Raw genomic sequence first — 15,235 nt, 5'->3', positions numbered from 1 at the left:
ATTTGTTGCTACAATCCTTGGAGATCTTAACTGTACTATGGGGTTAATAAGAGTACCTACATCATATAGCTATTGTGAGATTATGAAAGAAAACTGATATAACATGCCTTGCACATAGCTAGATAATAACATTTAATTATATTCACTATTATTGTAATTATTAGTACATGAAGCAATAGAGCATAATTGTTAAGACAACAGGCTTTGGAACCAGGTAAGACTTGGGATTCAAATAGCCAAACTGCCACTTAATGGCAGTATATTTAAAATCTCTTAGTGTTTTGTTTTAACAATAATATAAAGATTTATCAAAAAAAAAAAAAAAAGATTTATCAGGTAGGAGAACACTACCTGCTGCCTAAATACAATCCAAAAACTTTGCAGAACCTCATTTCTTACCCATACCACAGTCCAAAACGGATATTCCTGGCCAGCTCTCTGCTACACGATGCTTCTCCCATCTCTGGCTCCTGCCACCCCACAGTGTCTATGAGGGAACGTTAGAGAGAGAGTGAGAAGGTCTGCATGCTCCTTAAAATGTGAGCCCAGAAGTGTTCCACATTGTTCTTACTCACATCCCGTGATGGAAATGAGCATGTGGCCACGCGGATGCAATGGGAGCTGGGAAAAAACGGAGCCTCTGCCTGGGGAGCTGCTTTGCAATGGTAACTCTAGACTCCTGGAGTTGGTGCGTGGCACACATTTGGTGGAGAGCTATCCATCTCTCTCAGAAGGAGAGGAACGATGGTCTCAGCCCTGGTTTCCCAGAAAACAAAGCCTGAGAAGCATCCATGCTTGCTTTGGGAGGCATGAGTCCAGGACACAGAGGGTGAAGTAAGTAGGAAGTCAGGCAGAAATGATGGGAAATAGTGGAGGGGCTGTGGTACCATGCTGGTCACTACTCTACGAAGCGTCTCAGAGACACAGAGGATCACTGAGCAGGGGGCGAGGGAGGAGAAGGGATTTATCTGCCATATTTCTTCCCATTGCCCACTTCCGTTTGGTTAGAGTTCACCACCTTCACTGCCTGTATCCTGTGGACTCTGCGCGCACCCTTGGGTGGCTACTCAGAAAGTCAGATCCTATGTTCTGTAAAGAGGCGTTTCATCCAGATCTGGGAGCGGTCGGGGAACCAAAAGCCTCTCTGCACTCTGGCAGCCAGGAGGGAGGGCTTAGCCTTCCAAACAGGTGACTGACTGTCATGCTCAGGTCGTGGGACCGCATGGGCCCAGGCAGGGTTGGTCATCTAAAGGGACAGCTGAGGTGGACAGAGTGGAGTAGGGCCTAAGGAGAGGCTCTGAGGGGGCACCTGAGACATCAAAAATGTGCTCAAGCTAACTCATCTTGCAGAATTAAATAGATTTGTATGCACTGTAAATGTAAGACAATATCAGCCTACAACAAAATAGACTAAATAGAAGCTATTATATTTATTCCAGCAAGATTTTGATTCAGCAATAAATTCAATGTGTTCATTTCTTGAAAAGGAGAGAATACTTTCTCCTTAAAACAAACAAACAAACAAAAACAAAAAACCCAAACACATAATATTCTCGTGCCCCAAATCACCAACAAAGATTTGTTTTTATGAAAATCTGGTTTGATTTGGTCTTGTCATGTACTGAGAAATTTTACTGTAGAAACAATTTCAGTTATTATTAACATCATTTATATTCATATACATAAAACCCACATCTTACAATCAAAGTATCCTCTCTTAGCTTGACAGTGGACATACTTTAGACATTAATAAGATCAGGTATCCATTCAGCACTATTTCCTAAATCATTTTTCGCAAATGAGAATTTATAAGTGAGTTTTATCCCTCTCTATGAATGATTTTCCAGAATCAAAACCAGTTATGTGCTAAAACTGAATTCCTCTAAATAGATTTTGTGTTTCACGTTTCAAACTGATAAGGACAATCTGAGTCTATATTCTGGAATGGCAATTAATCCGAAATAAAAAATGGTAGCTAATATCCTGTTTCATAAAACCTGAGCCTCGTCTGTTTTTTAACCACATCTACAATAAGGGTATAGGAATGAGTGGCCCAGTGATTTGCTGCCCACACTTAATGTCCAATCTTCATCATGGAAAATACCATCAAGTAAAAAAGCATCTGGCCTTTTATATTTTCTTAATATACATTAAAAAGCCCCAAATATGCCGTAAAGAAAAATGGGAAACTGAATCCTAAAGGTTTAATCTAAGTCAGAGAAAAATATATTATAGAAAGAATACCCTGTCAGCTATTATTGGGAAATGATAAAGATGGACTAAGAGAATAATAAAAATCAGAAACGGACAAGACCTGGGATCAATTTTTAATGACTTCACATGGTTCCCACAAAGAGGCGTCTATGTTTTATTGTCCAGAAGCAGCAACTTTTAAATAATTCTATTTAAATATTTTAAAATCAGTCATTTATATTTTAAGTTTACCCCAGAAGAGAGATGATATGTACACTCTTAGGCTTAAATCCATACTTAGTCAATTTTTAAAAAGTATATTTTCATAATGATGTACAATACGATCCATTGGCATCATGTAGTTCATTAGCAGAGTTTTTCTTGTGTTTTATATTTTATAACTGTAGAATCAGAAATATGCTTTCTATTAAAAGATGCTTTAATTTCAGGCTTCTTGAATAAAATCTTGATGGTCTTCCAAACAAATTCTCTGACTTTTGTGAGGAACTTATCCCAATGTTGGATAATGATTACTGAAAATGTTCCCTTATAATAAAGCCTAGTCCCTAAAGTTGTTCAGGCTTGGGTCTTCCTGAGTTACCTTTGTAAAAATGAACTACTGATTAGGATCATTTTTTTTAATGTAGTCCTCTATCTTCTTATGTTAGTTTTTTTTTCTTTTTCTTTTTGAAGCTAATATATTTATTTGCTTGAATTTTATTCAAGTCACTTTAGCTTTTTCTGGAACACTTCCGAATTCACCCCAAATCTCTATTATTTGCTTTGATTGTGACATATTAGATCAGTTCCTTTCAAAGGTCAGTATAAATTAGAATCTTGTGCTTTTATTTCTTATGTATTTCTCATTTTGTAAGCTATCCTTCTGGGATATATTATTTAGTTTCACTTATTAATACATTATAATGAATCTGGAAATATTTTTTGGTGTGCTGCCGAATTTTAGTAATTAGTTTGTGTGCCATGAGATTAAAATGTTTAAAAATTGCTGGGTTCAAGGATATAATCTATTGGTTGATTGATTGATTGATCGATACACACCCAAGGATATGATTTTTATTGATTTGAGAAAGAGAGGACAGGAGGGGGAGAGTCAGTTGCCTTCCACACAAGCCCCAACGGGGGGTGGAACCTGCAGCCTGGATATGTGCCCTAACTGGGAATTGATCCCGAGACCCTTCGGTGCATGGGACTACCCTCCAACCAACTGAGCCACACTGGCCAGGGCAAGGATATAATCTGTTTAGAGTGGGAGACTGAGAATATAGAAGAGGGATAACTCAGAAAATGAGGAATGAGATGGGGTGGAATTTGGAACCAGAAAGGAAAAGCCTTGGGCCGAAGAAGGAGCATTGCTTCCCCTAAGGCAAAGCAGTGCATGTCTGTGGGTTGATTGCGCACTGACAGGCCCAATCATTGCAATGCTCCTAGAGCCACTGTCATCCCCAGCATGGATCAGAATCACAGACCCACGTCCAGAAGTCTGGAAGCTGAGAGGGAAAATGAAATATGGTGCCAGAAGGAGGAAACAGGGAATGTTAGCCCCAGCTGGTGGTTTTTCTCAGTGGTTAGGGTGTCAGCCTGTGGACTGAAAGGTCCTGGATTCGATTCCCATGCCTCAGTTGCAGGCTCTGTTCAGGCCTGTGCGAGGGAAATGGATTGGTGTGTCTCTCACATTGGTGTTTTTATCTCTCTCTCTCTCTCTCCCACTTCTTCTGAAAAGCAATGGGAAAAAATATCGAGTAAGGATTAAAAAAAAGAAACAGAAAATGTTAATTATTATTTTTGGACCTAAAAAGGGTATTAAGTGACTTATTAGGAAGAAAGGATAGATATAGAGGAGAGGCCATGCATGTGTTGTGATTAAGAAGTTGGGGCTTGGAGACAGATAAAAGTGAATACATAGCTCAGACACTGATAAGTGTGGGAACTTCTGAAAGGCACTCAACAGTTAGAGGTTGTTGGAGCTAGATGGCAATAACCCTGGGAAAACTTAGACTGCTTTTCACCCATAGGTCTCCTTTAGCTCCACCATACATAAAGAGAGTGTATAAAAAATTATATAGAGGCTCAGCTGGTATGGAATTCTTAGTATAGTTTTTTTTTTCTTTTTTTTTCTGGAGCCCCAGTGCCCAGCACAGTGGCTAGTACACTGACACTTATTAGATGTGCAATAAATGTTTATTGGATGATTCTGTGAAATCCTAGGTTTTGTCCACATGAGACCATTAAACTGTTTATCACTTTTCCAAATTACAAAGCAAAGTGTTTAACTGTTAAACCAAATGCAAACCTTAATTGTTGCAAAATTGGGAATTTTAAAACGCCCAAACCTTCCTTCCAAAGCGCAAAAGCTAGTTGCATTTCGGTATTTTTTTCCTTCATTCATGAATTCAGCAAGTATTCATTGAACAACAACCATGTGCCAGGCACTGTTCCATCCACTGGGGAAAACAGTGGAGGGAAAGGCAAACGACGCCCCAGCTCATGGAGCTTAATTCTAGCGAGAGGAAAACAGGCAGCATATAAAAAAATATATGTTAATTTCAGCTGGGAGGAGGGCTGTGGTGAAATTAAAACAAGTAGTGAGACAGAGTGATCAGGAGTGCTGAAATGCCACTCTTCTGTGTAAGACAGCCAGAGGAGACTGTCTTATATAGAAGACAAGACCTCTGATATTTAGTTGTGATCTGATGGATAAGAGTCAGCCATGTGAAGATTGGGAGGTGTTGCAGGTGAGCAGGTGGTGCGAAGCCCAATGGGAAGATCAAGTTTAACAGAGAAGGAGAGAAACATCACCAATATGTCTGCATTATAGTATAAAAGGCATATCTTATCTCCAAAACGACATGTTTTAACATGAGTATGATTATAATGTAAATTCCATTTTCAAGGACTACATAGTGGTTAGGAACAGACTCTGGAGCGACACTGCTTGCATTTCAACCCTGGCTTCTCCTTTTCTGCCTGAGTTACCTTGAGAAAGTTTACTTAGCCACTCTGGCTTATTTTCTTACCTGTAACAGGGTGATAATAATAGTACCTATCTTATACAGTTGTTAAAATAACGAAATGAATTGATAGTCATAGTGCTTGGCACATACAAAATGCATCTTATACAAAATAATTCCATCTTTGTTTCTGCTAACTGCACTCTATGGGAAAGATTATCTCTTTTGTTATATAGTCTTAATGACTGTTTTTGTTGGTTCTGAGTATCTTATAATTAACTGTAGAAGCAGCAGATTGTTTAGTAATTTTTCCATGTCATAAATCATTTGACAATGGTCATTTTCATGGTCTGATATTCTGTACAATATTGATCACCTGAGTGGCAGAGTATGGATGAACCAGTAAAAATATTTCACTGACTGAAGCATCTGTCAGAGGCAGGCTCATCTTGGCTGGTTTCTCATAAGATTACTACCAAATAACAAAAGAAAGATATGCTATCAGTGGCTGTTGTGCCATCTGAATTTATTCCCAAGGGAAGTTATGCTTGGCTTGTGCAGTCTTACCAAAAAAAAACCCATCACAATTTAGTATTAAAAAAACACACAGATTTCTGACTCTTGCTGAAAAATAGTCTATTTCCATTAAACTGATAGAATCAGCCCTTGTGGCTATGAGGCAACAATTGTACACAGATTTCTTTTAACACCTTTACCATTCTTTGATAATTTCATGTTTTAACCTAAAGTTTATTCTCTTAAGAACATTGTCTGAAACTATTATAAGCCTTATATACTAAAATTTTATTCTATGAAAAATGGTTTGAGAAAAGTACTGAATTTATAGAGAAATCTAGAGAAGCTCAGAACATATGAAAGTCTTGAAAATGTTCTTTAAAAATTGTTAAGAAATTTTCCAAACTAGTAAGATTTGTTTAATATTTGGAGTTACGCAAATGTAACGTTATATAAGTACGATTCACTAAAATCAAATGAAGATATAGAGAAACAAGTATAGATGATATTCCCACTAATTAAGTATTATGAATTAAAGAAATAAAAACAGCTTTTAAGTGACACCCACACTGTGCTGTGTAAAAGGAAGCACATGCTATAATCTACTTGGTCTAAGTTAAACTTCTTAAATCCAAATAAACATATACTTATGTGTATAGTCTGAAAAGTCTGAAAAGTAAATTTCTAAAAGATACACAGTTGCTTCTTAATAATATCAATTACATTTGTTCCTTTACAGCTTTCTTGAGATATAATTGACAAATAACTTTGTGTAAGTCTAAGGTGTATAATGTGATGATTTGGTATACACAGGGTGGGGAGAAGTAAGTTTATAGTTGTGAGTACTCAAAACAGAGTTTATTCTTGTATTATTATTTATTAATTATTGTATTGTTTCCTATATGAACAACTGTAAATCTACTTTTGCCCCACCCTATATATATTGTAAAATTATTAGTACATTAAAGCTAGTTAACACATCCATCACCTCATATGGTTACCTGTGTGTGTGTGTGTGTGTGTGTGTGTGTGTGTGTGTGTGATGTGGACATTTATTATGTACTCTCTTAACAACTTTCAAATATACAGCACAGTGTCAACTATTTTCATTACTAAGTACACTTGACCCCCAGAACTTATTTATCTTATAGCTGAAAGTTTGTACCCTTTGACCAGCCACTCCCCCATTTTCTTAAGCTGTGGTAGCCACTTTATTTCTATGAGTTCAACATTTTTAGGGTTTACATGTAAGTGAGACGATGGAGTATTTGTCTTTCTCTGTCTGACTTACTTCACTTAACACAATGCCCTTTAAGGTTCATCCATGTTGTCACATATGGCAAGATTCCTTTCTTTTTTATGACTGAATAATTTTTGCAGTGTGTGTGTGTGTGTGTGTGTGTGTGTGTGTGTGTATCACATTTTCTTTATTCATCCATCGACAGACACTTAGGTTGTTTCCATGTCTCGGCTATTGTAAATAATACTATAAAGAACGTGAGGGTTCAGATATCTCTTTGAAACTAAAAAAAGAAAAAAGAAAAAAAAAGAAAGGCTTTATATCATAAATATGTATGCTGCTAACTCAATAAACTTTTTTTCCTGACCTGCACCACCGATGTTGTATGATTCTTATTCTTATTTCATTTTTGTTTACAGAAAACTGGGTACAAACCAGAAAGTGTGGATTTGTGTGGCGCACACATTGAGTGGGCCAAGGAAAAATCAAGCCGAAAGAACGTCTTTCAGGTAAGAGAGCTCCGTTTATTCAGTTTGTTCTGCTCCCGAATCCGAGGTCTCTTGGGTAATCAAAATAAGGCTACCTGGTGGTAATTTCAGGCGCATTGTCATTCGCAGCTAGTTGTGCAGAGGTCGTTGTGAAAAATGACTCTTTTCGTCCTTGAATTTTGGTTTGTTTTGTTGCTTCTCCCTCATGACTGGTTGCTGTCTAAACCCAGAATATATGGTGCATGTTGATTAATTCTGAACCACAAGTTATCATATTTTGCAATATATTTACTAGCTGTTTGGGGTTCAAACCTAGAATGCTTGACTTATGATAAACTATTTGCAGGCATTGCCGTTTCTGCCACCTTGTCGTCAGTTACACTTACCAGTGTAATTTAAGGGAATATAGAGAACTTTGGAACTTTTCATACTACGTAATTTAATTTTTTTGGAAAATAAGTGTGATTAACAATTTTAATCATGTTTTATTGAATGGAAAGAACAGAGGAAATTCTTGAAAAAAAAGGAAATAGGAAAACTTAATATTTAACAGATAATGTTACTAAAATCCCTTTGGCAATTAATAGCTTTAGATTTTGGAAGTTGATCTTTTTCTATTTTTATATGAGATTTAATTCACTTTTATATTTCAAAGTAACCAGTAGCTTTACAGGTATATTTTATAATTTATATCATTGAGTATCCAAGAAACTAGATTCTTATAATTAATATATTAAATGTCTTCTAAGACCATTTTGGCTCTTAAAGAAAAGTCAATTCTGTTCTTAAATCCATCACCAAAATTAATATACTTCTTACAGAAGTATGGTTAGGTGACATTTTCTCTCTGAACTCTCATTGGAGAAAAAAACTAGCTTCTAGTTTGTTTCGCACATTTCAGATGCTAATTCAAGTTTATTAAAAGAATTTTGACCCAGGTTAATTTTTTTAAAAAAATCACCTTTAATATATTTTGGAAGAAATTATTTTTCTGGTTCTAGTATTATTCTATTTAGGTATTCCTTTTGATATGATAATGTTTTTTACAAAAAAAAACAAAACAACCCACAAAACCACTAAACTTGCCTAGAAATCAGAAGACTAAAGCCAAAAGTGATCAGAATGTGAATTTTTAGAATCAAGTAAATTTTGTTTAAAATGAGGAATTTTAGGTCAGTGATATAGCCTCTCACCCAATTTCTTACTCTTTTTGTTACTCGACCATAAATAACAAAATTTAGAGGTTATAATGCTAGCCTCTATGACAATGTAAATACTCAGTCTGACTAGTTCTGAACTGGGCTATGTGAGCTAAGCGGTTTAGTTTTATTGTATTGTGAGTTCAGCATCTTTATCACCAATGTTATAAAGTAGAGGCATGAAAATTTGACATTGATATAATTCTTGGAGTTGGGCTAAGATAGCCTTTTTTAGTTCCTTCTGTTAACCTTATGAAGAATTAAATTCAGTTACAAATGAGGATGATAGTATATATGATCTATACAAGGCTGCAAATATTGATGAAAAATATTTACATACAATTTTACATAGCTAAGGACATAAAAACATAGACATTTAAACCACCTACATTGATGACAGATATCATCCTAACCTATTCTGAACATGACAAACCATCTCTCGTTATATAGTTTTTACTTCCGTTTCACATTTCTGAATATAATAAGTACTTCCAAAGATATTAAGCACTATTCTCACTTTCAGTAACTTATTGGAGGCGACAGTCTTGCCAGCTAGTTTTATTTGTAAAGTACCTGAGCAGTTCCTGGGAACTCAGTGTTCTTGCATTCAGTTTATCTTTTATTTTTTGTCTTGTACCCTTTAGTTTAGAGAGACAAGAAGTGATAATAAGGATGTTGTGAATAAGAAAAGTAACGAAAGATTCCAATTTCATTTCCTGCTTTGTTCTTTTTGGAGTGAATTGTGTGATTTCCTTGCCATGCTGAAATATTTTTGTCACCTAAATACACGAGCTTAGGTAAAATTTCCTAAGAGGTATCCATAGATACAGACTATGGGAGTAAGCCTTCTGAGAGAAACAATATAAATAGCTTTTATAGTTCTATGAGCAGAAAAGCATTGGGAAGGATTTGCCAGAGAGCTAAGTCTAGATGACTTGCATCAATATTTGATTAGATACATTAGCTGGTCTAACTCTCAAATGATCAGAATAAACATGATTATACTTCAAAAACAGGGTATTAAGACATTGTTGGATGTTTGACTGTGTGTGTGCAAGGGTTTCATTACCTACAGAATAATGGAGCGTTTCTTCCTGTCTGAAAAAGACCATCATAGCTTCAGCTGATGTGCTACTCAGAAATAGCTTTAGACTTCCAAGTTTGAATTAGGCTTCTTGCTCAATCTCAGTCTATGAATTATAGATTACAGATAGCAAATGGCTATTGAGATTTTGGGTTCAAGAAAAATCAAAGACGAGAAAAATTAGAAATAATTTAAAATTTGAAATCTGTCTTTAAAAAGTTGATGGATTAGCAGTTATATGCCACATAATTGCAGTGTCTGCAGCGAGGTCAAACTTAAAATGAATGGGAAAACAAACAGAAAATTATGTGCCTGAGATGTTTGAAAGGCTCAGATGTACATATCTGTGACCCCAAAAAAAAGAAAAAAAAGGAAAGACTTCATTTCTTTTACTCCTTTGTTTATGCCTTTTGGACATGTAAGTTGTTCATTTCTGTTTTGTATTAAAAGCCAAATTTCCTTCATAGTCAAAGTTTTATTTATTTAACTCTTGATGTAGACTCAGTCTTATTTGACTGGTACATGGGAACATAACAGAGACAGCATTAAGTATTAAGGCGTGGAAGTCAACAACTCCCAGTAAATCAGAATGATGCTCCCTGGTTGAGTTCAAGAACATGTGGCTATATTTTATAACAGAGCAGTCTTTGGCCTAATTGTTACCTCTTAATAATCAATAATACATTTTAAAAAATTATTAGCAACTCTAATAATAGAGTATATGCAGACAAGCCATATTATGTGTTTAAAAGGCATAAGTGTACTGCCCTGGCTGGGTGACTTGGTTGGTGGAACATTGTTCTTTATACCAAAAAGGTGGTGGTTTCGATTCTGATCAGGGTGCATAGGGAGGCAACCGATCGGTCTTTCTCTCTCACCTTTCTCTCTCTCTCTCCTTTCCTCTATCTTTAAAATGAATTTAAAAAGTAGAAATGTATATACATATATATTGTGTATGTGCATCTATGTATGTACCCACATCTAATAGCTGACCTTAGGAAACAGTGACCATTTCCACACATACACACAAACACAGAAAGACACTTTGTACTTATAAAAGGTCATACCAATTCCAAGTTAAATTAGAAATGTTCATTGTTGCTAACTTTTGTTTAATTCTGCATTTAGCATAATTGTCAAGGACCATCACAAGTTGATGTAGTTTGAGAAAACATTTAGCAGCCTAGCGATATGTAATGAACTGCGGTAGGAGTTTTCTTGGTTAACTTAAAAGCAACACTAGGTCTTCATCAGGGAAAGGGTGAATAAAAAGATTGATGTTTCCAATCACATGTTTTAAACATTCCTGGTAACTGCTGGTTTGCTCTTTGGTGTTTAGCCTGAAACTTAAAGCACTAAGGGTGAAAAGGATTACAACATAATCTTAAATAATCCCAAATGTCATTTACAGAGAGATAGTTGTAATAACTAAATAAAACCACGTTAAAGGACAGCAGTATTGTCAGGCCGCGTGGTAACACAAACTGCCTCTGTCACCTTCTTCCCTTTCCTCTCGGACACATCAGGCGATTACAAAGCTTTTCCATTGGAAGTTCAACAGAGAAAATGGCTGCAAAATACTTTAAAACAACCAGTAATTTTTAAACTTTTAATATCTTCTTGTTTCAAAGTTAAAGAAAAATTTTCATTCAGTTTTCTTCCTTCCTTCAAACATAAGGATCTCTGCATAAATATTTTTGAAAGTCAGGGAAAATGTTCGGGACGTGGCTATCAAATGGATAGATACATCTCACAAACATTCCCGACCTCCAGGAGCTACCCCCTTATTAAATATAAGATGGTCTCAAGCACTGTAATTCATTCCATGCCATTTAATTTAGCACCTAAATATTCTTGACTCCTGTCATGTAGCTTTGTCTCCCCAAAGAAAATACAAAGACAGAGACTCTACATTCCGTACTGCTTTATATTTATTAAGCCCGAGGATTGGAGATCTTTTAACTAATCCGATGGTTACTGCTAAGGCTGGAGTTGCATTCTTATACAGTAGTAAAAAAATAAATTACTGTCGTAAAACATTTTAGGAAATTTTGTCCACAATATAGGCTCCGAATTCCCAGATGGCTTTCAGAGTGTCAACTCTATTTCCTTTTGTAAATAGGGAAGTAAAGAGTAAATGAAATCAGCCAGTCGGAGAAAGACAAATGCCACATGATTTCACTTGTATAGAGAATCTAATGAACAAAATAAACAAACAAAATAGAAACAGATTTATAGACAGAGGACAGACTGACAGATGTCAGAGGGGTGAAGGGTTGGAGGGCTAGATGAAAAATGTGAAGGGATTACGCAAAAGAGAAAAAAAACCTCTCATAGACACAAACAGCGGTATGGTGATTACCAGAGGGAAAAGGGGTGGGGCGAGGAGATAGACGGAGCCCAAGGAGACTTCACCACAGGCAGTGACCAGGCTCTGCAATACACAGGGGATGTGCTATAGAACTGTACACTTGAAACCTGTATAATTTTATTAACCAACGTCACCCCAATAAATTCAAGAAAAATTCAAAAATAAATAAATAAAAATTCATCTTAATGAAATTTAAAAAAAGTAAACTACTGTTTCCTTGGTCTTTTTCAATAAAACATATGAGACAGTAGATGAGTCCTCATTTAAAATAACTAAATAGTTTCCACTCTAGAGCTTTGCCTTTTCTCAGAGGCAGGCAGTGACTAGGCCTCGGTTTTTCTGAGTTTCCTTTAATATAAATTTTTCTCAAAGTTTACCCATGAACATGCAGTGGGCTCATCTATCGATTACATGCTTTAAATAAGATAATTCTACTATTAATGAACTACAGCTGATTGGAACTATATCTACTGCTGCTTGAAAAATAAAAAAAAATGTAATGACTCAAGAAGATGAAAATCTGTTTTCTCCCAGCACCAATGGCTAACCTCAACAAAAGTCATAGCCAAATTTCCTGGCCTTGAGATTCTCTTAATATATATAAATAGGGGAACAGGCCCTTTCCCTAAAAGTTAAGTAAATATCAGAATAGGTTTATCATTACTTGTCTTACTTTTCTGACTTTGGATGGAGTCTTCTGTCTGTAATATATATTAAACACATTCATGTAATATTTTCCATGGGCATGCTTTACATTTAAACATAATTTGATTGCCCTTCCTGATCTGAATATATCTTAGCTTAAAATGTTTAAGTACTACTTAAGCTTATTAATGCGAAGATAATTTAATAACATCTTGGAAAATGTTATTTTAAGCCAAAAAGAAAACTACTAGTATTTTGCTTTTATCCATCCCCTTTTGTTAAAAGTGGTGTTTTAGAATAAATCTAAGCTTTTACCGATTTTTCTCTTTCATTTTTCACTGCTCGTAGTTAGACTAAACGTAAAGGATGAGTCTTTGCATTCATATATGCATTAGATTTCAAGTAAGGCTGGTTTCACTTTAGAGAATTCTCACAGTATCTTAAAAGGTACGGCATTAAAAAAAAAAAAAGCCAGAGTAAGAGCAGCATTAATGTCTAATACAGTTGGTTTTTTTTTTCTTCTTTCTAGCTTGTCCCCAATCTTTTTATCTGCCTATTAGATATTTATTCATCACTTAGAAGGTGCAGTGGGGAGAGCACACGCGTCTGGGGACATGTGTTCCAGTTTTCGCTATGTCAGTTGTATCTTTATGTAGAACCCAGAGCAGGATCCCTCCTCCAACTTGGGGTTTTACACACCAAGGAAATCAGAAATACCAGTCCCCACCTCACCTGCCTTCCGTCTGTTTTTAATAGCAACTCTGAAAGACTGATTTTAGTATTAATACAACTGGGTATTACTATTTACTTACTAACCACATCATCTCACCACACTTTGAGGGCAATTGCAGAGGAGAATTTTGGAAGGATCTGGACAGGAGAGGTAGATATCTATGAAATACAATTCAGGACTTCTGCTCCACTTCTGTTCCCTGTACTGCCTGGTGAACTTAACCAATAGACTAACAGCTGATGCACTATGAGAAGATCTTTTCATTCACTGTGTCACTATGAATATGTGTCCGCAAAACTTACTGAAATTATGTTTAATATTCTATTCTTATCAATAGTATAATTAATATAATATCTAGTCAATGTAAGTTAATTGATGTCTTATACCATTTAATACTTTAAGAAAAGCATTTTGCCCTAAAAGCTTCTACCAAGTTATTGATAGCAACTTGAAGAAAGGAACTCGGAGACAAGTGCAGAAACTATACCTAAAACTAAGAGCCAAGGGTAACTTTCTATTCTCCAACTGAGATATCAGGCAATACTTTTTTGTTTATTAAAGGGAAAGAAATAGGATTACTTTTATAATTTTGGCTTCATTTTTGCCAATGGGATTACACTGGAGAATTTTGATGAATGGAGTGACATAATTTTATAATTGGAGCTTTGATTTAGGAATATTAATGTCAGGAGTGCTTAAGATTTACTGCAAAGGAGAGAGCCTCGGGGCAGGAAATAAAATTGATTGTAAGCATCTAAGGTGAGACCTAAAGAGCATGTTAGCCTGACAGATGAAAGGAAAAACAGAAACACGTTGATGGATGGGAAGAACACCCTTCACACGAGACAGGCCTGCTTGTCCAGACGATGTGACTTGGAAACCACCGTCTTTTTGCAGATTTGATTTTTAAGAAATGATCAGCTCTCTCTATATAAAAAAGTATAACCTCAAATATAGAATTAAGAGTGATAAATTGAGTATATATTATTAGAGAAAACAATAGTAAATGTATGCTGCCTGGTGATTCCATAGAGCCTAGCAGTCTATGAGGATATGTTCTCATTTGCACATTTCTTGATTCCACTAACTGCTAAAGGGCATCTATCATGCTATCTTTCTGATTTCATTTATTTGTGATTTATCATCTAAGCAGAATGCAACTGGATGACAGTAAAATTGACAAGAGCCATATTATTTAAATTTAGTCCACAATTAACCAAGGGAATTGAGTATTTACAATTTCAACATGAAATAAAATAAATCAAAATTTAAAATGTAAAGAAGGGGAAAAAATAAAATGTCAATTTGGCTTCTGATACTTCCAAAATTTTAGAAGAAGAATGTCTGCATGGGTCCTAATGAGCTTAGGCCACTGGTCAGCTCACCTCACCCTGCCTTCTGGAACAGCTGGCCTCGTCTGCTCAAAGGGAAGAGGGATGCATTTGTTAAACATTCTGGATTTTAATTTCACACCAGGTTAAATGAAACATGCATTGACATTCATGTATTGACATCACGATGTGAAAACCCCCTCCTCTCATGGAACATTATCTGTTTCTTGATGTTTTGGAAGAACCAGAGTGGTGGTCACTGAGCCGTGCGTGGGCTGACAGTGCAGTTCCCCATGTCCACGGAGCCAGAGTGAGGCTAACTGAGCTCATGGAGTCAAACCTGGGACTGCAGGCCGGACGCTCTACCTGCGCAAACCCAACCGCTGCCAAGGGGGGATTTCATGGCACCCAAGTAAAATCATCAAGTGTTATGGTTTTGCCATGTATGATTTTTATCCTGTAAAGA

General features: G+C 36.0%; 1 protein-coding gene across 1 annotated transcript in view; it reads left to right on the top strand.

Moving 5' to 3' along the window:
- Positions 1 to 15,235, top strand: part of ARHGAP15 (Rho GTPase activating protein 15) — a 574,327-nt gene that overhangs the window by 106,636 nt on the left and 452,456 nt on the right. Inside the window, exon 6 of the mRNA XM_016196534.2 lies at positions 7,338 to 7,427. Coding sequence (XP_016052020.2) covers positions 7,338 to 7,427 — 90 coding nt within the window. The remainder of the gene's footprint in view (positions 1 to 7,337; positions 7,428 to 15,235) is intronic.

This window comes from Miniopterus natalensis, chromosome 8 (assembly GCF_054644295.1).
Source record: "Miniopterus natalensis isolate mMinNat1 chromosome 8, mMinNat1.hap1, whole genome shotgun sequence".
NCBI lineage: Eukaryota > Metazoa > Chordata > Mammalia > Chiroptera > Miniopteridae > Miniopterus > Miniopterus natalensis.
The sequence above is the reverse complement of the archived record's forward strand: the minus strand, read 5'-3'. Positions and strand labels throughout refer to the sequence as shown.